General features: G+C 42.6%; 1 protein-coding gene across 1 annotated transcript in view; it reads right to left on the minus strand.

The window, feature by feature from the left end:
• LOC131455393 (inactive dipeptidyl peptidase 10-like) overlaps positions 1 to 26524 on the minus strand; it is a 67702-nt gene that overhangs the window by 37521 nt on the left and 3657 nt on the right. Inside the window, exons 4-5 of the mRNA XM_058622993.1 lie at positions 21587 to 21681; positions 21329 to 21403 (exon numbers count right to left, since the gene is read on the minus strand). Coding sequence (XP_058478976.1) covers positions 21329 to 21403; positions 21587 to 21681 — 170 coding nt within the window. The remainder of the gene's footprint in view (positions 1 to 21328; positions 21404 to 21586; positions 21682 to 26524) is intronic.

The following is a 26524-nucleotide window of genomic DNA, read 5'->3' on the forward strand; positions in this document are numbered from 1 at the left end:
GTCTGGAAGGATAATTGCTGTATTATTGTAATATTTTTATTTAAGTATTTTTTGTACTTCATTGTTAATATTTAAGAAATACAACTCATTCTCGGTGAAGCTGCCAGAGAGGAAACATCGTCTGAGTGGTCATATGTTTATATCCCCTTTTCCAGGCTGTAACAGAAGCGGTGGAGACACTTCACTGAGGCCCTATGCTCCCGGACGGGCGAAGAGGATTAAGTCAAGTCAAGCACTGAGAATTGCAGAAAGAGCTGTTTGGAGCTAATAGGCATAATCATTATTTTGTGAACTCATTCGACAATGGTTTGAGTGTAACAGTCAATTTGTTTGCATTTAGGGTTGGTTTGCATTACAGCTTTAAGTTAAACATTTTGAAGAACTGGCATAAATGTTTCCACCAACTAATGTCTGCATACTGGTGTCACTTGTCTTTCTTATGTGTGTATGGGCTGAGGGTAGCATTTGAGTCCATTTAAACTTGGTGACAGTGTAATGTAATCACTACATCTGTAATCTAATCTTTAAATTTGTTTTTCATTATCTTATCATCTTTTTTTATATTATGTTATCAGGCAGCTTGCACTGTGTGTGGAGAGTTTTCAAATGACACCAGATATCTGTAAAATAATGTCAGGAAGTGTTTCCCATCTTTGCTGCAAAGATCAGGAATAAAAGGTCTCATAAGAACATTTGGTATCTTAAAACTGATCTTATTATCTTGCCAACATGTTAGCTGGTCCAAATTAAAACTGTAAAAGCAACATCAGTGGGCCTAACAACTATAATTCTGGAATATAGACAACATATGGGGCATTTACATTTATTAGAACAATTTATTTCAGTTCTTGTTCATCCAAAAAACACACTCTAAAAAAGATTACTGTGAGCTGTGTACAGTATCTTGCTGACAGCAATTGGCAAGTAAGTTCCTGTTATATATTTCACAGTGTTCTTACTGTAATCTACATTACAGTAACAATGACATACTGTAATTTTAATACAGCAGCAGACCTGCCAACCTTGAAATTATTTTTTAGTAGCGATTTACCGGGGATTATTGTCAATGTTATTGTTCTTACATATGAAGGGGGGCAGTGCACACACACAAGCCCCAAAAATGATCCCATTTTCGATGACCTTTTGTTTTGTAATTTTGGCTGATCACACATAATTATTATGTATCTCTCACATTCTTACTAATCCCTTCCCCACTCACTTCTATGTCAGATATTCAACATACAAATAGACAAGAAGAAAACAAGAACTCTTTAATGAAAAGTCAATTCTTATTTAACATTTAATTTAAATCCATACATGTGTTTATATTACTCTGATTCACTTTAAATGTACTGTAGGTCTTCATATATTTGACATAAGCTAACTGAAAATGACAGAGGGCATGTTGTGTCCCACCAACAGGACTTTAACATGACAGAAATAACTGAAAAATGTCTCTTAAATAGACATTTTACATTACTTCTGGGGTGCACATATTCTCTTCTTTTAGGTTTGCTGCCCTCTCTCTCCCTGTCAGTTTCCTCATCAGACGTCATGTTTGTAAACTACAGACACATACACACACACACACACACACACACAGTTCTGTATTAGGACTAGGTTGTCCTAATCCCCCTTAGTGATTTGCAATTCTGATGTGTGGGGTAGGTTGGAGCAGGCATCCGAGGGGTTTCCAGGTAGGAGTTGTGGTACTGTTTCATCAGGTGGGCACCCTCTTTCTCTGGTGTTTCGATGACAGGCCCACAACACCTCCAGAGGGCTCATCGGCAACACATGGCGTCCCATGGATGCTATTTTGGCCTTGAATTCCCAACTCCTTAGGCAGCCTGGTCGCTGTTTGTCCCACAAAGCCTCGGCAGTCGACTTCCACAGGGCAAAGCTTGGTTTTCCAGCTATGTTGCTCAGCATCAGCTGCCAGCTCCGCATACTTAAGGCTCTTCCGTCTCCTCAATAGCATCCTCCCAGGGCACGGTCAGCTCTATTATGTACACCTTGTGAAATAAGGGGGACCAGAGCACAAGGTCTAGTCTGAGGTTCGTGGTGGTGATCTCTGGTGGGAAGCACAGCCTCTGACCCACATCCACCACCAATCTCCAGTCTTGTGATCCTCCCAGCTGACCAATGTGCAATGTTATGCTGGTATAGGATGAGATGATGGAGGTAGGGCATTGATGGTTGTTTGTCTGGACTCCAGTGTAGCTGTAAGACACTTCAGCACTTGTTTGTGCCGCCAGGTGTACCGGCCTTGAGTCAGGCTGGTCTTGCAGCCAACCAAGATGTGCTTGAGATTTGCTGGAGATGGACAGAGTGGACATGTTATGTCTCCGAACCATCGTTTAAGGTTACTGGAAGATGGCAGGACATCATACAGTCCCTGACAAAAGTCTTGTCGCTTGGGTACTGTAATGGAAAATTACTATGCCATGTGCCATAAGAGGTATTTCTGCCTGACAACGAGGCTATTTTTAAGCTTCATCTTGTGATGACCCCTTTACACCTGAAACTGATAGCCTTTGTTCACCGAAAGTTTAGACCGGCTCAAACTGTTTTTTCTGTGCATCACAGTACAGGTTCAGACTGACACACAGACACACACTCAAAACACAACTACCTGGTTCCTGTTTCAACAAACACACACATGAACTAACACCTTTATTTAGGCGTACTCTCACTGACACAAGTCAGTGCACTGTATTGTATCTGCTTGATACGAATACTCTGTACTCTTGTGCTCTTGCAACAGCATTAAAAACTCACTGTGTTAAAACTTCAACAATCTCGACTGCCTATTTGACTCTCCAGTCTTTCCAGAAAGAACCGTGGGACAGAATTCACTGTTGTGAATTTCTTCCACCACAGTACAAGTTGACCTTAAGTGTCCCTCAAATACTGTATATGTCTTTTTTTTTTACAAGAAATGGCTAATTTCAATCCCAACAGCTTTTGAAAGAATGTTTTGGTGCCAAACGAAACTGCTGAAAAGCATTCTAACGTTCACAGCTTGGTAAAGCCCACTGAGTCAGTTTTTGCAAAGACAAAAATCTGGTCGCCTTGTCATATGATGCATCCAATCCTAGACCTTCACATCAACTGCAACTTGACCTCTGACAACATGCCTAAGATTCACCCTGAGACCAAAGCGTTGATTATCAAGAGGCTGAAGACCAGATCCACTGCTGAGGTGGCTGACACCTTCAATGTGTCTCAGCATCAAGTACAAAGAATAAGAAAAAGATTTGAAGAGACTGGAGATGTTTTTGACCAGCCCAGGTCCGGCAGACCCCGCAAGACAACTTCTCAGGAGGACCGTTTGTTGGCTCGAAAATCCAAGGCCTTTTAGACTGCTATAAAAGGAGGCATGTAAGACTTTATTATTATGTAAGCTTTATTTGCTATTCCTGATGACTTCATCAATGAATTGTATAAATCATTGTCGAACCGCATGGATGCAGTCCTTTAAACTCATGGAAGTCATACAAGATATTAAATATGGATCTCACAGCACCACTACTTAATTCATTGGTGTTATGCAACATATTTTTGTATTTGTAGTAAATTATTTGTTCAATTATCACATTACTCAGTAGGCGACAAAACTTTTGTCTTGCCAAAATCTGAACTTTCTGTGTTAATTAAATGATCAATCTTTCTTCAGTGAAGCAAATTTATTTTAGTATATTAAACATCATTTGGGAGGGTTTTAGCTTTCATATGAGCCATTTCTAAAAACCAATGGATTAATTAAAAGTCAGGTTATAAGCTGTTGTTTTTATAAAATGGATAAGTGACAAGACTTTTGTCAGTTATCAAAAGTTGTTGCCCGCAAGATGAAGCTGACGTGAAATGCTTCCATAGTCCGCAGTTCCATCCAAGAGAACTTCCTTCTCTTAACTCCCTCCCATCTCATCCACTGTCCCTGTATTGATTGAGCGACAGCCCTTACACACCTTGCTGCCTGTTCATGCCGGCACACCTCCTCAATGACCAGGCTTCTGCGCTGGGATGGTGCTGCCTTGTGCCAAGATAGTCTGCTTTCTCCAAGGCCAAAGCCTCCTCTCCCCTGTTGCACAAGGCCAACAATGTTGCGGTGCCTTTGCCTGCTGTGTTGCAGCACTTGGGCTCCATTTTCTCCCAGTCGCGAGAGTGGGAGCTGTCTGGGCTAATACATGGGTCACAGGATTCTGCCAGTGTCATTTCCAGCCTTACTTTGGAGCACTTCCTCGGTAAGACTGGACACAGGAAGCCCCAGTATGCCTGTTCCATATAGCCCAATGTTGCTGAAACATCCCCGAAGACCCAGCCATCTTTTAACATATGAGCTGATCGACCTTTCCAGTTTTTCCACTTTCGAGATAGGGACCTCGTAGATGGTAAGAGGCCCCATCAGTCGGGGAAGAAGTCCGAATTGGAGGCACAAGAGCCAGGGAGCAGGGACTGGTTGAAACTCTCTAGGCTGCAGATTATGTCCTGCCTAAGCTGGTCCACCTGATCTTTCTTATTGAGGTTGGCATCATACCAGTGGCCTAGGGTTTTCACTGGCTTCTCCAACACTGAATTCTAGGCTACATTTTGGAAACCCTTAACAATCAGTATTCCGTGTGGCAGCCAGCTCTTGGTACTTTCTAGCTTAACTGTAAATTTCCTCACTGCAGGACTAATAAAGGACGATCTTATTAGCCTTACATTTATTGAGCTGTGATGCTAAAACGGTCACCATTAACTTTAAATTTGGTCCCAAAGTTGACCGTCTGTAATGTCAATGGTCAGTGTCCACAGATGCGAGCTGATCACCTCTGGCAACGTTGTTGCCAAACTATAAATACGTCATGTCACAAAAATAAAAATATTTATTTCAGGTTTATGTTAGTTTTCTCTGCTGCTATTTTTCCGGGAGATATTGCATTCTGGGGTACGTGCTGTCATTTGTCCTAGGAAGAATGTAATTGTGGATATCCACAATGTTCCTTTTGACTAAGAAGAATTCAGTTGTGGATATCTTGAAGTGAAAGCCCAATACACATGAATGGCAAAAGTGACATCATTTGTCCTAGGAAGAATGTAATTGTGGATATCCACAATGTTCCTTTTGACTAAGAAGAATTCAATTGTGGATATCTTGAAGTGAAAGCCCAATACACATGAATGGCAAAAGTGACGTCATTTGTCCTAGGAAGAATGTCATTGTGGATATCCACAATGTTCATTATAACAATAATAATAATAATAATAATAATAATAATAATACATTTTATTTGGTAAGGTCACCTTACAGAAAAACACATAAATACAACATAAAATAGAATAAAATACAGTAAAATATAATAATAAAAGACAATAAAATTTGACAGTGCTGTGTGGTCAGTACGAGTATGTTTTTCTAAAATGGTGAGTTTTTAGTTGCGATTTGAAGTGTGAGAAGGAGTCTGTGTTTTGGAGGTCAAGAGGGAGGGAATTCCAGAGGTGGGGGGCAGAGCGGCTGAATGCTCTGCTCCCCATGGTGATGAGACGGGCAGGAGGGAGAGTGAGGTGGATGGAGGAGGAGGATCTGAGGGTGCGGGCAGGAGTGGATATGTGGAGGAGATCTGAGAGGTACGGAGGTGCAAGGTTGTGTATAGCTTTGAAGGTGAGGAGCAGTATTTATAAGATGGCGGCGCCCTGTACGGCAGTGGCTGCTTCGGCTCCCGGTAAAATAGCCAATACATCGCTTAATTTGCCATCTACATCACTGTCTGCTCAGCGGAACAGAACACAAACGGTATATGACCGCCAGGTCATTCGCAAATTCAGTCTTTCCGACTACGTACATTTAGAGACGCGGATCACACTACAAAGCCTAGGTCTGCTACACCAGTCGGACCCAGTGGCCTACAAAGCAGCGGAGTCTCCCACCAGCACAGACCGCCCACGGAGACACCGGAGGCGGTGCGGGAGGAAACAGAAGCGCGGTTGTCGCGGCGGACTTACAGCTAAGCTAAAAGCTAACCCGTTCCGATCGCCGCTTCCCTCCATCCTGCTCGCCAACGTACGCTCCCTGGAAAGCCAACTGGACTATCTGAAGCTGGACTTAACCACCAAAAGGGAAACAAGAAACTGCTGCATCCTCATTTTCACGGAGACGTGGCTAAACTCATCTGTCCCTGAAGCAGCCATTAGCCTGGACGGGCTAACAACATTCAGAGCCGACAGGAGTCACGTTCTCACAGGTAAAACCTGAGGGGGTGGAATCTGCATCTACACTAATAACAGCTGGTGTAACAACGCTACCCTGGTCTCCAGCCATTGCTCTGTGGACATTGAGTTTGTGATTATGAGATGCAGACCTGCCCAGGGAATTCACCACCGTCACCATTGTTGCTGTGTATATTCCACCCAGTGCTAACACCAAGCAAGCGCTAAGTACCCTCTACAGTGCCATCATTGACATGCAAACCACACACCCTGAGGGCGTTTTCATTGTTGCTGGAGACTTTAACCAGGCCAACATGAAGACTGTTCTTCCAAAATTCCATCAGCATGTGGATTTTGCTACCAGAGGGGAAAACACACTGGACTTAGTCTACACCAACATCAAGAAGGCCTTCAGAGCAGCCCCCCGCCCCCACATCGGCTCCTCAGACCATCTCTCTGTTATGCTAATTCCAGCATATCAGCTCCTGCTCACCTGAGAAAAGCCTGCTGTGAAGAAGGTGAGAGTGTGGCCTGAGGGATCTATGTCTGCACTGCAGGACTGTTTTGAGTGCACTGACTGGGACATGTTCAGAGAGGCTGCAACAGACAATCAACATACAGATGTGGAGGAGTATGCTGCATCTGTGACTGGCTACATTCAGTGGTGCATGGAAGAGGTCACAGTAGTAAAGACAATAGTCACAAGGTCCAACCAGAAACCTTGGATGACTAAGGAGGTGCGCACAAGACTGAGGGAGCTTAATGCTGCCTTCAAATCCGGAGAAGCGGTGGCACTCTGGCCAATCTGAACCGGGCCATCAAGGCAGCAAAACGCGCCCACAGCCAGAAGGTCCAAGGTTTCTTCCATGACCCCAGCAACTCCAGACAACTGTGGCAGGGCATCAAGACCGTCACAGACTACAAAGCCACATCCTCACCCTGCCGAGACGACATCAGCTTCCTCAATGAGCTCAACAACTTCTTCGGGAGATTTGAAGCGAGAAAAGTTAACGCACGGAAAGCATATGGCCCTGATAACATCCCAGGACGGCTGATCAAGGAGTGCGCAGACCAGCTGGCCCGCGTGCTCACAGACGTCTTCAACACGTCACTGATCCAGGCTGTTGTCCCCCCGGGCTTTAAGTCTGCCACGATCATCCCAGTGCCCAAGAAACCAACCATCACATGCCTTAATGACTTTCGCCCTGTTGCACTAACAAAGACCATCATGAAGTGCTTCGAGCGGGTGGTTAAGGACCACATCATTTCCATACTGCCTCCATCATACGAACCGCTCCAGTTTGTGTACCAACCTAACCGCTCCACTGAGGAAGCCATCTCCACTGCTCTCCATCTGAGCCTGGAGCACCTGGAGGACAAGAACACCCACGTGCGGATGCTGTTTCAGGACTTCAGCTCAGCATTCAACACGATCATCCCCCAGGACCTGGTACACAAACTGGGCCCCCTGGACCTCAACACCCCCCTGTGCAACTGGCTGCTGGACTTCCTCACTGACAGAACCCAGTCTTTCCGTGTGGGTAACAATACCTCAAGTGTCATCTCCCTGAGCACCGGTTCCCCACAGGGCTGCGTCCTGAGTCCCCTGCTGTTCACCCTGATGATCCACGACTGTTGTCCCAGGTACAACACCAACCACATCCTAAAATATGTGGACGACACAACAGTTGTGGGCCTCATTCAGGACAACAACGAACTGGCCTACAGAGAGGAAGTGCGACATCTGGTGGACTGGTGCAGGGTGAACAACCTGCTCCTTAATGTTGACAAGACAAAAGAGATCATCGTCGACTTCAGAAGATCCCGACCCAGCCATACACCACTCCTCATCAATGGCACGGTGGAGGTTGTCAGCAGTACCAAGTTCCTGGGGGTTCACATCACAGACAACCTCAGCTGGACACTTCACACTACCTCCCTGGTGAAGAAAGCCCAGCAGCGCCTACACTTCCTGCGACGGATGAGAAGGGTGTCTCTCCCCCCTCCCATCCTCTCCACCTTCTACAGAGGGACCATCGAGAGCCTGCTGACCAGTGGCATCTCTGTCTGGTCTGGGAGCTGCAAGGCCTCCGACTGGAAGTCTCTGCAGAGGGTGGTGAGAACAGCGTAGAAGATCATTGGGACTCCACTCCCACCCAACAAGGATATTGCACACAGGCGCTGCCTAACCAGGGCTCACCAGATCCTCACTGACCACCCCCACCCCCACAGTGGACTGTTCTCCCTGCTGACGTCTGGCAGGAGGTTCCGCAGCATCCGCTGCAGAACAAACAGACTCAAGAACAGTTACTTTCCGCTGGCCATCAGACTGCTAAATTCCAAATAACAATTTAGCAGTCCCCCCCCCCCCCCAGTTTTCATTCCTGTTTTTCTTTTTGCACTACTTTTATATATATTTATATACATAAAAACACTTACTTACTTTTTTTTTTTTTTTTAATTAATCATAGTTAGGCTGAAGAGTTGGATACATGTATAGACATTTACAGTAAGATAAAAGACATTTCTCATCAAAACTCATAAGTGACAAAATTCAATGCTATGTGTTGGTTTCTTATCTGCTGCCAAGCAACGAAATTTTGTTGCCAGTTTTCACTGCTGTGTTTTCTGTGCAATGACAATAAAAGGAAGTCTAAGTCTAAGTCTAAGTATTTTATAATTGATGCGTTGTGTGATGGGGAGCCAGTGGAGCTGCTATAGAGTTCTGAACCAGTTGCAGTTTGTGGAGGATTTTCTGAGGGAGACCATACAGAAGTGAGTTGCAATAATCCAGACGGGAAGTGACAAGACTGGGGACCAGGATGGCAGTGGTGTGAGGAGTGAGAGAGGGGTGGAAACGGTTGATGTTGCAGGTGGAAGTAGGCGGACCGGGTAACATTATTGACATGGGATGTGAAAGAGAGGGTGCTGTCGAGGATGACACCCAGACTCTATACCTGAGGGGAGGGGGAGATGGAAGTTATCAATGGATATGGAAAGACTGTGGAGTTTGGATGGAGTTGATTTAGAGCCAATTAGAAGTAATTCTGTGTTATTGCTGTTTAATTTGAGAAAGATTGAGGTGAACCAGGACTTTATTTCAAGGAGACAGTTGGTGAGGGAGCAAGGTGGGAGAGTGGAGTTGGGATTGGTGGACAGGTAGAGCTGGGTGTCATCCGCATAGCAGTGGAAGTGAATGTGGTGTTTATGGAAGATCTGGCCAAGGGGGAGAAGGTAAATGATAAAAAGCAGGGGCCCCAGGACAGAACCTTGGGGCACACCGGTGGTGACGGAGACTGGATCAAATGTTAATGATTTTAACTGAATAAAATGAGTGCGACTGGAGAGGTAGGATTCAAACCAGGTGAGGGGTGTGTGAGATGCCAATGGAGTGAAGTCTGTCTAGGAGGATGGTGTGTGAGATGCCAATGGAGTGAAGTCTGTCTAGGAGGATGGTGTGTGAGATGCCAATGGGGTGAAGTCTGTCTAGGAGGATGGTGTGTGAGATGCCAATGGAGTGAAGTCTGTCGAGGAGGAGGGTGTGTGAGATGGTGTCAAAGGCAGCAGTCAGATCAAGCAGGATGTGTATTGATGAATGTCCGGAGTCAGCTGCAAGGAGGAAGTCGTTGGTGATTTTAACCAGTGCTGTTTCTGTGCTGTGGAGGGGGCGGAAACCAGATTGAAACTTTGAAAAGAGATTATTATGAGAAAGATGGGTGTGGAGTTGAGTAGTGACTGTTGTTTCTAGGATTTTTGGGATGAACGGGAGATTCGAAATGTGATGGAGGTTATTGAGGTCATTGGGGTTAATACAATTTCTACTAGTCAGAATGTTATTGCAGATATCTCTAACTGCCATGTATCCTAGTCAAAATGTAATTTTGACTATTTGCTATTATGGATATCTAAAATGTAATTATGGATAGGAGTGTGGTTCGATTAAATGTTAAAACGGATTGCCATAGGATCAGCTCTACGGTGAGGTGACTGCCATTTTGGACCACCATGTTTTCACAAGCTCAACACCTATTTGAGTTATGATGCTAATTGAAGGCCACATTGTTTCTCCATCACACTTGGAAGGGAAAGGTGAGGTGAGAGATATTAAGCTGCAACATGCAACTTCACCAGTAAATACTACATTTTACATCAGTGATGTTTGATATATAAGAGCCAGAGTCATATACCCAGGTAATTTGAACAGTAGCAGAACATAAAATGTAATTCAAATATCAATAACACGAGCCAGAGACAATTGCAGTTGTTTTACATAATAGGCTCATCCCAGAGTGACTCACAGACTGATGAACACTTATTGTAACATAACCTGATTGGTTTCTAAATCATTCACAACACAACACATTAAAAAAAAAAAAAAACATAATGAATGTCAATAGCTCATTATCTGTTTCCATTCACTTGCAAACATCACTATATTTTGAATGCCTTTGCAACTGCTTGTGGGATTAATAAATGCAGATTTCAGGTTCCTCTGAGGAATCCTCAATTAAGTGCCTTAAGCATATGACTTTGAGTCATGGAAAATGTACAAAGAAGCCTGCTGACCTTAAAAAAAACCCTGAATGAGATGCACAGAAACCTTTGCCACAGCAGAAGAGTGCAACAGAAAGTGAGTGTGATTATGATAAATTCATAAGACAACTGGAGACAGTGGTGCAGGGGGGCAGGCCATTACTCTCCATAGATTAGGACTGTCACTTTGATGATGAACACATCTGCTCCATCCAGCCCAGGAGGAGATAACGCCCTTTTAAAACTTCACTGTCTCCATCCTATCAAGCATACAGAGCTCATTATCAAGCCTGCTAAGCTCAACTACACTGATGGGTCCTCATGGCCATTGGGATTTTATAATAGAACAGTGAGGAACACACATAGACTCATTTACAACAGACAATTTCACCACTACTACAGTGGCTTCTGCTGTGATGAATGAGAAATGTTCCTTTTCCCTGTTCTAATGTGCATGAAACAGAAAAGTCTCATGTAGTTTCTTCAGCAATACAAAGTCACAGCAGCCTGTTTCATTTCTAACAGAAATAATGGGGAAAATGTGAAGTAAGGGTGTGTGAAGTGAAGTCTACTTTGTGGCCAACTCTGGTCCCTGTTTAATAACAAAATGCATCCTCAGTCAGGTCTGATAATACTGCTTCCTTACATATGATCCCTAAATAAAGCCTTATCTATGCTTCAATGTTAATGGGTTTTCCAGGGATGTGTACTTGCCCCCTGTATTTCTATCTTTAGATCTGCACATGAGAGGATACCGTCTCTTATCTCTGCTGCATGGCTGGATTACATACCAATGAGATAAAAACAAGGAACAGAAAGTTATTGATAGGCTTAGAGGTGGATACTGAATACTGATTACTGTGTACACCATGTTCTTGCACAGTTACAAAAAAAGAAAAAAAAATACAACTCCTGTTCTCTAGTGTGGCCAGACATTAAATCAGTAAACTTTGTGGTAGTTTATTGTAGACTTTGTCACATTTGAGCAACAGCTGTGGCAACAGGCATTACGTTTTTTGGTCTTCCTTCTCTGTCTTGAGGGAATACTTTCAAATTTCAAGGATGATTGTTGGTCAGAGATCAGTGTGATTTTATCTCACAGATTTCATTGTTAAAGTGCAATTTTATGAATGTATTTATCCTTAAAATATGGCATTAATGTTCCACCTGGACTCGTGGATTAACCGCTGGAGTTTCAAAAATACTGTTTAGACTGAAAATGTTGGTCAGCAGAGGCATATAACTAAGCAGGAATTTTAGTTATACATTAACATTGCCTATATCTTCCAGTGACATAAGAGGCTTAGCTTTAAAAGATTAGATTTAAAAGATGCCTTGTTTTTTTCACTTGTATTCTATTATCTATTATTATTATGATTATTACTAATCATAATAATAAGTGGTGGAACAACTGCAAGTCTAGACCAAATTTAAGGTGAAAAGAAAAAAAAGTGGGAGCAAACAACAACATCTAATAAACTAAGCTTTTGAGTGATTATCTTCTACATTTGAACTGGTATTTTAGTGACTTCTGGACAAATAAATTAGTTATGGACCAAACTCTTTAATTAGCTAATCACTAAAAGAAATGTAAAGTTCAAAGTAGCAGTCTTATTTCCAGAAATGGTGCCAAAGTTAGGATGTGGATGAATGTTATAATGTTATTAATCTACTGCCTAGCCCTACAGTTAGTTTTGGGGAGAGTAAATTGGATGCAGAGAAGATGACAATTGAACAGAGATGAAATGTTTATTATGATTAATAATTCTGATTATTTATTCAAATAATGTGTCTGTAAAAATAAACAGCTAAACTCCAAGGTTGTTTACCCAGACTGAGACCAAATTATGCAGGGCTAATTCAGGAAATAATTAAAAATGATGTATAAATATTGCAACGTATAGTTTGTAGCTGATTACCACAAAAGGGACTCTGCATACCCAGACCAACATAATACCACCATATTGTAGACAATCAACTTCTTCTTCTTTTCCTTTCGGCTGCTCCCTTCAGGGGTCGCCACAGCGAATCAACCTCATCTCACCCTGTTTTCTGTATCCCCCTCTCTCACACCAACTAACTTCATGTCCTCTTTCACTACATCCATAAACCTTCTCTTTGGTCTTCCTCAACCCCAGCATCCTTCTACCAATATACTCACTATCCCTCCTCTGTACATGACCAAACCATCTCATTCTGGCCTCTCTGACCTTATCTCCAAAACATCTAATATGTGCTGTTCCTCTGATTGACTCATTCCTGATCCTATCCATCTTCGTCACTCCCAAAGAGAACCTCAACACCTTTATCTCTGCTACCTCCAGCTCTGCTTCCTGTCTTTTCCTCAGTGCCACTGTCTCTAGACCATACAGCATCGCTGGTCTCACCACTGTCTTGTATATCTTTCCTTTCCTTTTGGCTGATACTCTTTTATCACACATTACTGTCATGGTTTGGTTTGTCTGTCATGTTTTGTTCTGTGTCTTGATTTCTCCTTCATGTTTCATGTGTTGTCTTCCTGTTTTATTTTGTGAGCACTCACCCCTGTCTCTGTTTCAGGTTCCTGTTTGCCCTGCCCCCTTCTCATCTGCGTCCACCTGCTCCCTGATTGTTCCTGCGCACCTGCATGCACTTACTCACTAATCAGCACTGCTCTTAAACCCTCTCTGTGTCTTGTCTCGTCGCCAGTTCGTTTGTAGCCTTGTCTCGCGTTCCAGCACTTGTCCCACATACCTAGTCTCAGTTCTTGTCTTCCCGTGCTTCGACCCTTGCCTGCCTGTTTATCACAACCTCGTCTCTTGCCTTGTGATTCTGTTATCTTTGCCTGTTTGGACTGATCTCCCGTGAACTGACTTAGACTGAATAAACGTTTTTTTGAATTTGCCTGAACCTCGAGTCTCTGCGTTTGTGTCCTTCCCCTGGCTTCCACGACCTCGTTCGTGACAATTACCCCTGACACTTTTCTCCACTCATTCCAACCAACCAGCTTGAACATGTTTCGTAGACAATCGTAGACAATCAACTTATTATATGATAATTTCTGAAAGTGTGGAGGAACATAATGTCCAGCAAGGAGTGTTCATTAAAAATAAGCACTTCACTTCTTACATAAGTAACAATCATTGCTTTATGAGACTAATAAACAAAAGTTGATTTATTGTAATATATCCATGATAGCGGTGTGGCCCTTGGAATGGAAATGGTGGTCCAGATGTCATGGTTTGTTATAATAGCAGTCATACTATTAGCAGTTTCTATTGTCCATTTTATCTTTGGTAATTGGAACTGGAAATGTGTCCTTACAATCAACCTTTAATTAATTGCAGTAATTTGAATTCTATCTGCGTACAAAGAAGAAAACTACTTCATTAAGAATCTGCTCACAACAATGGAAAAGCTGAGTAAGTGAAATTGTATAGTGCTGAGGATCAGCATTTGAGCACCATCCTGTAAAGAGCTGATAGTTCTGATAAGAATGAATGAGTGCATTTTCATCACAACAGCATCCACTCAACAACAATCCCATCCTGATTTTTCTTAGTTTAATGTGTTAATTAATTCAGTGAAGCTGCAGCAGCTTCCAGGGTTTGATTTTGAGGCGATGACAGCAAGGGAAGCTCTGCCTCCTCTAAAATACCATAAAATAAATGGCCAAATATGTACTGTTGTATTTACATTTCATCACTGGAATGCCAACAACTGTATCCTCCTGACTACCAGTAGTTCAAATTTGTCCTCTTTGACACAATTTCCTTTTCATACATTCCTGTAGCAGCACGGCACAAAGTTCAGCTTCAATTGATCTCAATGAGACAGTAGAGAATAAGTTTTTTTTCACTGCTGTGAGTGAGATGCTGATTGGATAAATGCTGCAAAACCGTCATTGGGAGTCGATAGAGCAGTGGGTGGGTGCAGATGCTGGGCAGATGCATGATGATTAGAGGAACTGTCTGAAACTGTATTTTTCCTTTTTGAATGTAGTCTCAAATGTTTTTTAGCTGTTGGGAATGTTAACCATGCTTGTCCAGTTGCATATCGATGCTGCTAACGGACCCTGCCTTGGTTTCATCTCACTCACAAAACTGCTATTAATTTTAATGTGACTTCCTAAAAGTTAAAAAAAAAATTCTCTTTTACTTTTACTCCAGGATTAGCATTTCTGTAGCAGGTGTTTACAATTATGATAAAAAAACAAAGAAAAAAGAAAAACAAACATGCCCATTTTGTTTCTCATTTTCCACTGATTTAACACCTGGCTATCGAGCATCATGCACACACACCCTCTGAAATCAAACACATCACCACACAGTTTCCCTGCATCTGCTTTTGACTCTGCAGCAGTGGGCTTCACTGAAAACATCGGGTGCAACACACACACACACACACACGTGTCTTTCAATTAGCTGCTTGTTATTGAAATTGAAATAAGTCAGGGGAAGATACATAATAAACAGAGTTTTGAAGTGCTTCCCATGAAATTCAATAACAATATGCTGTGCTTTAATGTGTTGTTCAAAGCACTGTATTATTTATAAAGCATTGTATGATTCATCAGTGGTGCCAATAGATGCCAAATTAGCTTGTTGACTTAAAGGAGACATATTATACCCTATTTCCCAAGTTAAAATAGTTCCCTGGTGTCCTAATGAACATGTCTGTGACATGCTTTGGTCAAAATACCATAAGGATGAAGCACCATAGCAGTTCAATAACCCTGCTAAACCCGCCCCTTTCAGAATGCTCGGTTTTGTGCATGGTCCCTTTACATGCAAATGAGACACAGGCAAACACACACCCACTTCTTCCAGGGGGTTTCTGATTTGTCCTTGTTACTGCGCTCACTCACTCAGCTCCTGTTCCCGCCGCTCCATTCCTCTCCCCCTCCCTCCACTAGTTCTCTGACAATATCAACATGGCAGCGTGTGCGGAAAACGGCTAAGGTGTCACTGTTCTTGCAAGCCGAACATTGCCGAACTATAAAACAGTTAAAAACACTTAGGGACAGCACCGCTGATTGCCAGCGGTGAGCGGCGAGCTGCATAAACTGTCGCTGTATGTGACTGTATCAGACAGAGTCTGTGCTCCAGTCATGGAGGACGTACTGAACACATATTTTTAATTAGGATGTGTCAGAATGGTCAGTTATGAGCTCTATTTGACCTTTTCTTAAAAATGTGTGTGTGTGTACGTCGGTGAAATACAGTCGCTGACTAAATACGGCGACTGCTGGCCGCAGTCTGATGCGAAGTGGTGCGAACACACAAACACGCGTTTGCTGACTTTATCTGGCACATTAGCTTAATATATAAAATCCTCTGAGGCTGGAAGTTTGTGTAAAACACTGTGCTCCATTGTGCAGCCGCAAACAGCACACTTGTCCCTCCGCGTTGACATAATACCGCTCTTCCTCCCTCGCCTGCACTCTCGCATTTTATAGGGACAAGGTGGAGCTAAGATAGTTTTAAAGAAGACCAATTAGTAGGGATGCACAATATTACATTATACAAACATGCCAAAATCCACTGATATGACTAATGACTAAAACAGTAGGCTGAATAGGCTGCTACCTTCTTGACTTCTATGCTTGCGTCATCTCCAACTATAATTTTTTAAGGTTTATTGCTAGTTATTGCCTCAAGCACTCCCGATATATCAGCATACTAGATATCGGCAAAAAGTCCAATATTGTCTATCCCTACTAATTAGCTTTCAAAACATTGGAACAAGTGAATTTTCCCTCAAGTTCATATCCTTAGTTTGAGTGACCAAAACTATTAAAGGTGACATCGAATGCTTGTATCACACATATATGTTAGTTATGGAGGTCTACTTACATATATTAACTTGTTTTCATGGTTAAAAACCTACTAGTCGCTGCAAACGAGCCGATCAAAATATCTCCTCATTGGCGCTCTCGTCAGCCACGCTGTTTCAGACCAAAATCACACCCCCAGAACGTGGACTGTGTTGTGATTGGCCAGCCAATGAGAGCTTTCCCACTGTCCTGTGATTGGCCCAGTACCTGGAAGTGACGTAATTGGTAGGCCAGCTCTCAGATACACAGCTCCCTCTCTGGCACGGTGGATGCTCGGCATCTCAGCAGCTACAACGAGAGTAGTTCTTCTTCTTCTGCGGTTGAATGTACGCAACCGGATGTGCCCGGACTAGTGCCGCACCAGGAGGCGCTACGGTGGTGAGAGGAGTGGTGAGGGATTCTGATGACAACATCAAATTACGGAAGTGCCGATCCGCTTCGCAGAGCCCAGGAAAACAATAAAACCCTATTTTCTCAGCAGTGAATGAACTGTTTGTTCTGAAACTTTAGGGTTTCATAAACAAGGTAATGACGCAGATACACACACAAACGCAGCGTTAATTGGAGCTTCCGGTCTATGTCGCCTTTAAAATGAAGATTGGCATTTTCAAACTGTGAAAAGACTGAGGAGGAAGTTTGAACTGAGCTGAAGAAACATAGGTTGTGACAGGGAAAAGTCATCTTAGGCACTCTAAAACTCAATATCACACAATCGTATAAAAAACCCAGAAAAAGTAGTCACAAAGAATAGTCATCCGAGCCTCGACCTGGTGACCCCCTAACACCTCAACTCCCCTGCCCAATGAGCCTTTCAGCTTTGAACCGCTCAAATCAGACATGTCTGAGGGAGCTGTAGCATCGTTCTCTTCTTCAGACTTGTACTGACACCTGTCACCTCTAAGTGTACATAAGTCTGTGGCAGTGGGCAAAGCCTCCGGTCCTGTTCCAAGATCTGTCTGGTGAAGGTTTATCCCAAAGCACACCCAGACAGAGCCACAAACCTCTACATCCACCTGGATGACCAGATCAAAAGATCTCTGGCGATCTCTGTCTGAATTCTTTGACCTCTTCCAAATCAAGGATTCACACTCACATTACACTCTCCGCACATGCGCAGGAGTCACCGAGACATCCGGAAGAAGAGCCACGGGGTTCATTGCGGTGTCCCTGGATGGGAAAACAATTGTGCTGCTGCCAACACTCATAGAGTGCAACCATATGCCATGACGATCGGTCAGAAATCCCGACACCCAACACCACGGTCAATCGCCCACATGATTCCTTGTCTGGACCCTGATGCCTAGATTGTGATACTTCTGGGACGCAATGTCCTTCAGGTCCACAAAGTCAAGGAGCAACGCAATCGTCCTCACAGCACCCCCCTACGTTGGACCTTGGGTGGGTCGTTGTAGGGGATGTGTGCCTCTGGTCAGCCCACAAGCCAGCAACTTCCTACCACACCAGCGTGCTTGAAAATGGAAGGCCATCTCTCTTCACTCCGTGTCCAAACCAACTTCAGGTCAAGGAAAGGTTCAGCTCCAAAATTCAGAATGCAACCTCTCTTCGCAACGTCAGACACAACAGCTCTGTCTTCTATAACTTCAACCTGGGCAGCACAATCTTCCAGAGCACAAAGCACCACGAACAAGTGGGGCTTTCCATCGAGGACCAAATGTTCCTGGAGTTCATGGATAGAGAGATGGTAATAGATGACACCAATAGCTGGGTGTCACCCCTTCCATTCAGATCCCCTCGTCGACGGTTCCCAAACAATCAGGAACAAGCACTCAGCAACAACCTCTCTCTGTTGCACCCTTGAAAGAAAGCCGAAGATGAAGGCCGCCTTCATCGCCTTCTTGCAGAACATCTTTAACCGTGACCAGGCCGAGTTGGCTCCGCAGCTAGAGAAGGGAGGTGAGTGCTGGTACTTGCCTATCTTTCGTGTCGATCAGCTCTAGAGGCCGGACAAGATCAGGGTTGTCTTCGACTCAAGCGCGCAACATCACGGCATCTCCCTGAATGAGAAAGATTATCGAGATGTTGACTGCTTCAAACCTGAGACTCCACAAGATAGCGTCAAACTGCTCCGAAAGCCTTCTCTCAAGAAGATCATGCCAAGGGATTGCAAGACTTGGACTTCGACGACAACTCTGCTCTAATCCAACGCAGCTTAGGACTCAGCTGGGAGCTCAAAGATGACATCTTCACCTTCAGAGCAACGGCCACAGAGACGCCCTACACCCGAAGAGGTGTTCTAGCAGTGGTGAACCTGTTCGACCCTCTTGGTCGTCATTCAGGGGAAGTTTCTGCTGCGAGAACTTAACTGCAACAAAGCCCTTGACTGGGATATCCCTCTACCAGATGCGAAGGAAGCGGAATGGAAGATGTGTAAAGATTCTCTACGAGATCTGCAGGACATCAGGTTACCCAGAGCATACACACCTACTACCCTGTTTACCGCCTGGACGAAAGAACTCTCTGACGCTTCAGTGAAGGCCATGGCTGCAGTAGGCTACCTCAAGGTGATTCACAGCAGTGGAGAATGTCACGTCGGTTTTGTCTTGGGAAAGGCAAAGCTGGCTCCTCCGTGCGCTCATACCATTCCAAGACTGGAGTTGGGCGCCGCTGTGTTAGCCGTGGAAATGGAAGAGCTGGTGCAGAGAGAGCTAGACATTAGCATCGACGCAATGCAGTTCTACACAGACAGCAGAGTTGTCCTGGGATATGTATACAGCCAGATGGTTCTACGTGTATGTCTGCAACAGGGTGCAGCGAATCAGAAGGTTAACTAAACCATCAGTGGTGCTATGTCCATGCGGATCACGCTACTCGATTGGTTCCTGCCGCCGACCCTGATGCAGAGACTCTTTGCAAAGGGAGACTTATGGAGAAGAGTTTTGCTGCTTGACTGCTGGGAAAGTCCTCCCCAAAGCTAGTCCCCTACGGAAGTTGGACCCTTACGTGGACAAAGAAGGACTTCTGAGGATAGGACGAAGACTCAGGCATGGGGCACTCGACGTAGTTTCCCATCACCATTCCAGCTCGCAACCACATTGGGAAGCTCCTTGTGAGACATTATCATGCGAAAGTCAAACATCAGAGTCAACACCATCCTTCGCAAATGTGTGGTTTGCAACAGACTTCGTGGGAGGACAGTTGACCAGAAAATGGCGGATCTTCCCTCCGACCGTCTGAACACAGAGCCACCTTTCACTTATGTGGGGCTTGGCGTGTTCGGCCCCTGGGCTGTCACCACAAGACGGACCCGTGGAGGTCAAGCCAACAGCAAGAGGTGGGCATTCCTTTTTATGTGTATGGCCACACACACCATGCACATAAAACTCATAGAATCAATGGATACGTCAAGCTTCATCAATGCTTTACGACAATTCTTTGCTCTGAGAGGCAGAAGCAGATTTGTTCTGACTTTGGGACGAAATTTCACAGGTTCTGCAAAGAACTCCACATGCTGCTCACAGATCCCGAAGAGCCCAATGTCAGAAAGTATTTTGGTGAGGAAGGGTGTACGTGGTGCTTCAACCCCCCTCATTCCTCCCAACCTGGGAACGTATGATCTGAGTCTCCAGACGAATTCTTGACTCCATGCTCCAAGACGTCAGCTAATCATGTACACTGTTTTCATGCCGGAGAGTTACGTGTTGTTACATGTTGTTTCCCATTACGTCGTGCCTTCGGAAAGCATCGTGTGTATGTCCCATGCCTGTCTAATGTCTGTCATAAAGACGCGTGTGTGTGTGATTGTAGAAACAGTGTTATGTCATGTTTAACTTCCCGGAAGTTAGCTCGTATCGCCGGTGTTTGCCGGCTCATTTAGGGAAGAATGTGATTTTGTTATGCTTCTCCTCTTCAGTGCTGGTATATCGACCTGTGTTGTGTTTGCACTGTGCAGGTCGAGTTTATGTACAATTTGTGATTCTGCAGTATTTACATAGGCTTGTCTATTTGTTTACATGCTGTTATGTGGGCGGTCTTTGTGTGTGTGTGAAGTGATGACATGTATCATAACAATTCATTCACAGTGTTTTTTTGAACATTTCTATTTCTGTTTTATTTTATTGGCCCATATATTATTGTTACTCTGTCTAACTTGCAGTGGAGTGCCCCCCTCTCTGTCTGTCTGTCTGTCTGTCTGTCTCAGCGCCCCCCTCTCTCTCTCTCTCTCTGTCTGTTGTCTAATAGACTGTTTTGTAACAGAATAAATGCACAAAATTAGGCAATTATAAGGCTGTTAGAATACTGTTTGTTTGAGTTTGGTTCTGTTCTGTGGATGTATTTGCAGTTTTGTTGTTAATTTGTGCAATAAAATATTTGATTCAAATATTAAACATAAGAATGGTTTTGTAACAGAATAAATGCACAACATTAGGCAATTATAAGGCTTCTCATAAAAACACTGAACATGAAAGAGTTTTCAACACACAAACCATTAATTTCTGCAAAGTTATGGTAAAATAAAGGCCTACGAAAAATCCTAAATTAAGAGCTGTTTGGGAGCTGAGCCAAAAGAGCCGGCTCTCTGAAAAAAGCCGAACTTCCCATCACTACAGAATACACTTAAATATATACATTTTATACAAAAAGCACATGGAAATGGCCCATATATTATATAGCAACCAAAGAAAACCCACATCCCAACCCAGAAATCACAAACAATATTAAACAGACATAAGATTTTCTCTCCATATTGGTCACATCTCCAATAATGGTAGCCCAGAGCCAAACAGCAGAGTCAGAATTAATGTATTCACAATATGAAATTGTGGCTCTCACCTGTTTGACATCGTATCCAAGAAGAACGAAATTCAGATCTGGAGAAACTGCAAACTTTGAGGCCTTAAAAGTTGCCTGTGGGAAGAACAAGAAATCATGAAAATGTGTTTTTCATATCTCACATCAGATAATACATATACATGTATATATATATATATATATATATATATATATATATATATATATATATATATATATATATATATATATATACATATATAGATATATAATAATTTGTTTAATTTGTTGCGCACTCACAAATGTTGCGTTTTTCAGCAGGACACCAGTTTCATTGCTGTGTATCGACATTTTCAAAACATCTCCATCCCAGTTCCGAAAGATGATTTCCTCCCCTATGACAGACACATGCAAGTATTTGAGTAAACATGTGCCTTTTAAAGTGCTTCCATAATCACATCAACTGAGGCTGGGGCCACACTGGCTGCATGTGCAATGCCTGAGGGCTGCAGTGCACGTCTGCTGATGAGCTGCTACTCTTTATTTTTTTTTTTTATTATTATTAATAGTTTATTTCATATTTATTTAAAAGAGACAGAGCACATTTATGAATACCAGTTGATGCCAATATGTTGTATATTAACAGAGGCTGTTAATTAAACTCAGTAGACCCTTGGCAGGTGAAACATTCTACAGACAACACAACACAGAATTCAATACAAACAATTCACACATAGTTTAAGCTATGTTTTACATTGGGTTTGTTACCATAAATATTGTATTTGTATTCAATGCCAGGACTCTGCAGTATAAAGCTATGTATTTGTTAATTGTTTCCCCAATAAAAGCCTTAGAGAAATTGGGCCTCATTCACTAATATGTGCAGAAATGTTTGGACTACTTGCCCACGCAAAATCACAACTTCATTCGTGAAACATCAGTTTTGTTCCTGCTACCTTTGTTGTTTGTGCATCAGAACAAAAAACCCAAAACAAAAACAGTTGTGTTTGCAGCTTGAAAATTTTAATTAAATAATTAAAAATTGTAAACAAAGCAAACTAATGAAACTGGTATAGTTGAAGATTTATGTCAAATGAAAATTAATATGTAAATTATGATAATAATGATGAAGAAAGGACATCCATTTTATAGTTAATATACTTGGTAAATGCATTAATGTATAACAGACATGACATGGTAGAAAAATAATAATAATTTGTGGCCACAAAATAGTAATTAGTTCCCACGGAAAATAATAATTAGTTTCCACGAAATAGGTAAAATGTGTGCACGCATAATATTAATAACATTCTCATGAACTAGTGCAGTGCCCATGCAAAATCTGTTTTTGTGTGTGTTTTAGTAATTCTCGGTTTGATGTGTTTGAATGCTCATTGTTTCTATTGCACAGCAAAAATTCAGTTCTTTTCCATATTTATTGTATGCCAAAATTTTATCTGGCATACAATAAATATTGAACTACATGGTTGCATAACAGTTGGTTGGTTGTCTCTGGGATGCAGAGTTAGAGTTCATTAGGAGTGACAACTGCAGGAAAGAAGTTTCCTCTGAACCTGCTGGTTCGGGTGCAGAGAGACCCGTAATGCCTCCTGGAGGGGAGTAGGGTGAACAGTCTGTGGTTGGGGGCACTGCGTTTGTTGTGTGCCTCAGCTTGACAGCGCCTTATCTGACGTGCAGCGTTACTTGCCAGACGAGCACTGCATTTGTTGTCTGCCTCAGCTTCACGGCGCCTTGTCTCATTCACAGTGCTGTGTGAGTGAGTGTGGCGAAAGCCAATGTGTGCTTCTTATAGCGATATATTTAACGATATCTTTTGCATTACTTATCCAAACATCGTCAAACTTGGCACTGCACTTACTGCCTGTAGCAAGAAACCTGTCAAGTTTGAAATCAATCAGACCATCGGTTCGAGAAATATGCGAACAACACATAGACACACAAACAGACAGGCAGACAGACATTCCTGGAATTCATAGATAGATTACCTGGGGAGCTGCACATGTAAAGTGCGCAAAGTGGACTGAAGCTTCGGGACGTGTGATTGTGTTTTATTTTAGGTTGGGAGTGAGTTACAAAGAGACTGTCCTCCAATGAAACGTACATATGCAGGAATTACGACGTATGTCTACCTTTTCAAAACCAGTGCCCCTAGTGGTTGTATACATTACAGCGACTTGGTACCTTGGAAGTGGTATCTAGTAGCTTCGCCAAAGTCACCACTGGCAGTCGGCTCAGTGACGAGAGCACTGCACCCGAGTGCGGTCGACAAGGGTTTGACTCCCTATACCACCTTTTTAATTATTAATGCCTAACCCTGTCTTTTTTGCCCTAACCCTAACCTCAGTAACACATGTGCATATTTGAGTTGAAAAATACAGCAACATACAATATAGGTTGTATGCAGGAATTATGACCTATGTCTACGTTTTCACCAGCGCCCAAAACGACCCATAGTTACATTTCAGGGGTCGGAAAAAAACGACCCATCGTTACGTTTCAGTTGGAGGACATGTTGGTTACAAAGATATTCTCAAAAGCCTGACATTGCAAGTGTCGTGTCAAGGTAGTTATAGGTATCCCCTGCTGCGGGAGCATGCATGCATTCAGCGAGGCAGAGGCAGAGTTACGTTGCTACCTGTAAAGTAACCTAACCCTAACCCTTAATATTCGATATAAATGCCTGTTTGTCTCTATATGTGTCCCTGCGATGGACTGGCGATCTGTCCAGGATGTACCCCGCCTATTGCCCTATGTCAGCTGAGATTGGCACAGTGCCCCCCACAACCCTCATGTGGAGGATAAAGAGGTAGAAGATGGATGAATGGACATTACAAACAAATTAGTATTTTGTGCGAATGTTTTAACGATTTCGTGGGAACTAATTATTATTTTGTGGCCACAAATTAATATTTTTTGCGCACAAATTATTGTTTTTTTTCCCCATGTCATGTCTGGGGCTCTGTATATTTACATTTTCTAAATTTGTTCTAAATGAAGTTCTAAATGTGTTTGCAGAGTATGAACATATTACAGTGAGATCATATCATTGAATCCCATGTGTACAAACATTTGACTCACAAATTGTCAAATGTTTGTACACATGCTTGTAGACATAGATCTGTGCATACAAGTTTTATCTTCTTGAGAGTGAGGGGTTATATAAATATGACAAAGAGCAGCAACAGCAAATACTCAATGAGGAGGATCTGTCCATAAAAACTCTGCACAGTGAGATTAGGCTTTAACTTTTTTATAGTGGAAATCAATGACAGGAGTGGCTGTAATAACTCTTGTCTAATCTCAGACCAAGCCTGTAGTCCATGGAGGACCCAATTTCATTAACATATTTGACAGGTCTAAATCATTTTGAGGTCCACATCTCATGTAAACATCAATGAATGAAGCTCAGAGGCATCAATCTCAGGCAACAGGGGCCATAGACTAGCAAACACTCCAAACACTTAAGTATAATGACAGGAAAATAAATATGAAAGACAGATTGGTTGCTTGTGTTCAAGAGGCTCAGGAATCCTCCAAAGGCCTTTTGTCATTTAGAAACATTTTTCCATAGTAAACCAAACCACATTCTCTTCATTTTCATATTTAATATGCTGTGCATGTATCACATCAGTGGTTACGTAAAAATTCACAAGTAAAGGAAAATTTGGGCCACTGCCCTCCTGTGGCTCCATCAGAAAATGGTCTGAAGATAAAGGTGCCAATTTATCTCAGCTGTGATTAAAAAGTGTGTGGACTGACTTGCTGTTGTTTTTTTTTGTAGGAATAATTAAATCCCCTGCTATACTTCTGTGGACCCTGGAACCCCAACTGGTCACACAAATTGCATTCCCCCACAATTGGTGTAAGAAGCAAAAGTCATTTTCAAATTGAAGTTTCAACCAAGTAAAAGCTTGAGATTTTTTACTGATTGGAATTGAATTGTGATTCAGGATTCACAAAAAGCACTTTTGAGCGTAAGGTGATACATGTGGAGCTGGTAGTTTAACAGTTTTTTTATACTACTCAGCACTCATGAAGTAATTCAATTGTAGCCACCACCACAATATTAACACTGACTATCACATCATCTATTTTTTATTTAATGTTACAGCAGTGCATATAGCGTGTTACGTTACATGAGCTTATCTTGGCTCTGAGTTACACACAAACACATTGACATTTCATTTGACATGATCATTATAAAAAAATGTTGGTAATGTACACAATGTCAATATTGTTTCTGAATAAAGGGTGAGGGAAGCCAAATCTGATCATATGTGGTATGCACATGAAATGTTTGCGTGCACGTACTTTGTGTGTGCACAAGAAAAAGTAGTACATGTGTACATGTACATGGATTTTAGTGCATGTATTATGCAACCTATTCTTGATATATGACCTAGGGGGTGCCTCATATGAATGGGGCCCAAGAGATTATCAAGAGATCTGAGTCTACACTGCATCATCATTTTCCCCCCTCTGGCATTAAGCCTGCAGACTTTAAAGTCCAAGTAAAGTGGTAAAAGTATCATTTCTGACTTTGTCAACCCACAGGAACATATGTTAGTAACCACCTCACCAAATGAGTGATTAAAAAAAGTGTTTAAAAATTAGGTTTTTGCTCAAGTGGGGACCAGAGTCCGCAAACGTTACAGGTACAGGTCAGTGTTTGTACCAAATATTAATGTAATGTAACATGTAGCGAAGCGACATTTTCACCATTTTGGTGGTAGTTTAACGACATATTGCACATAAATAGAGCTGGTTTAGCAACAGTCCTCCACTCTCTCTGCCCCTCTGCCTCTTTACCAGCAGCACCTGCAGCCTCTCAGCAGGAGTCTGCTCCTCTTTCTGTTCTTCATTTCCTCATCTTTAGGAATTTTAGATCAAGTTTCAGAGCTTTTCTGTGTGTTTTTACATCCAGGCAAGTCACATTTGTGGGACAAAGACATCTCAGCTAGCTAGTAAAACAAGAAGCTGAGAGTTTTTACACCGTGTTTGAGAAGTGTTTTATGTTAACTATGGCTCATTTGTGTCATGAAGCCATATTGTTTTCAATTTTAACATATACAATGTGTGAAGAGAAGAAACATTGAATTTGATTTACAGGATCTTAAAAAAAAGGGAAAAAAAACTAGAAAACCTAGATGAAGACGATGCAAGTGTTAACACTATCATGCTGTAAGGCAAAACATCCTAAGAGAGCAACAACAATAA

Source organism: Solea solea, chromosome 2 (assembly GCF_958295425.1).
Source record: "Solea solea chromosome 2, fSolSol10.1, whole genome shotgun sequence".
NCBI lineage: Eukaryota > Metazoa > Chordata > Actinopteri > Pleuronectiformes > Soleidae > Solea > Solea solea.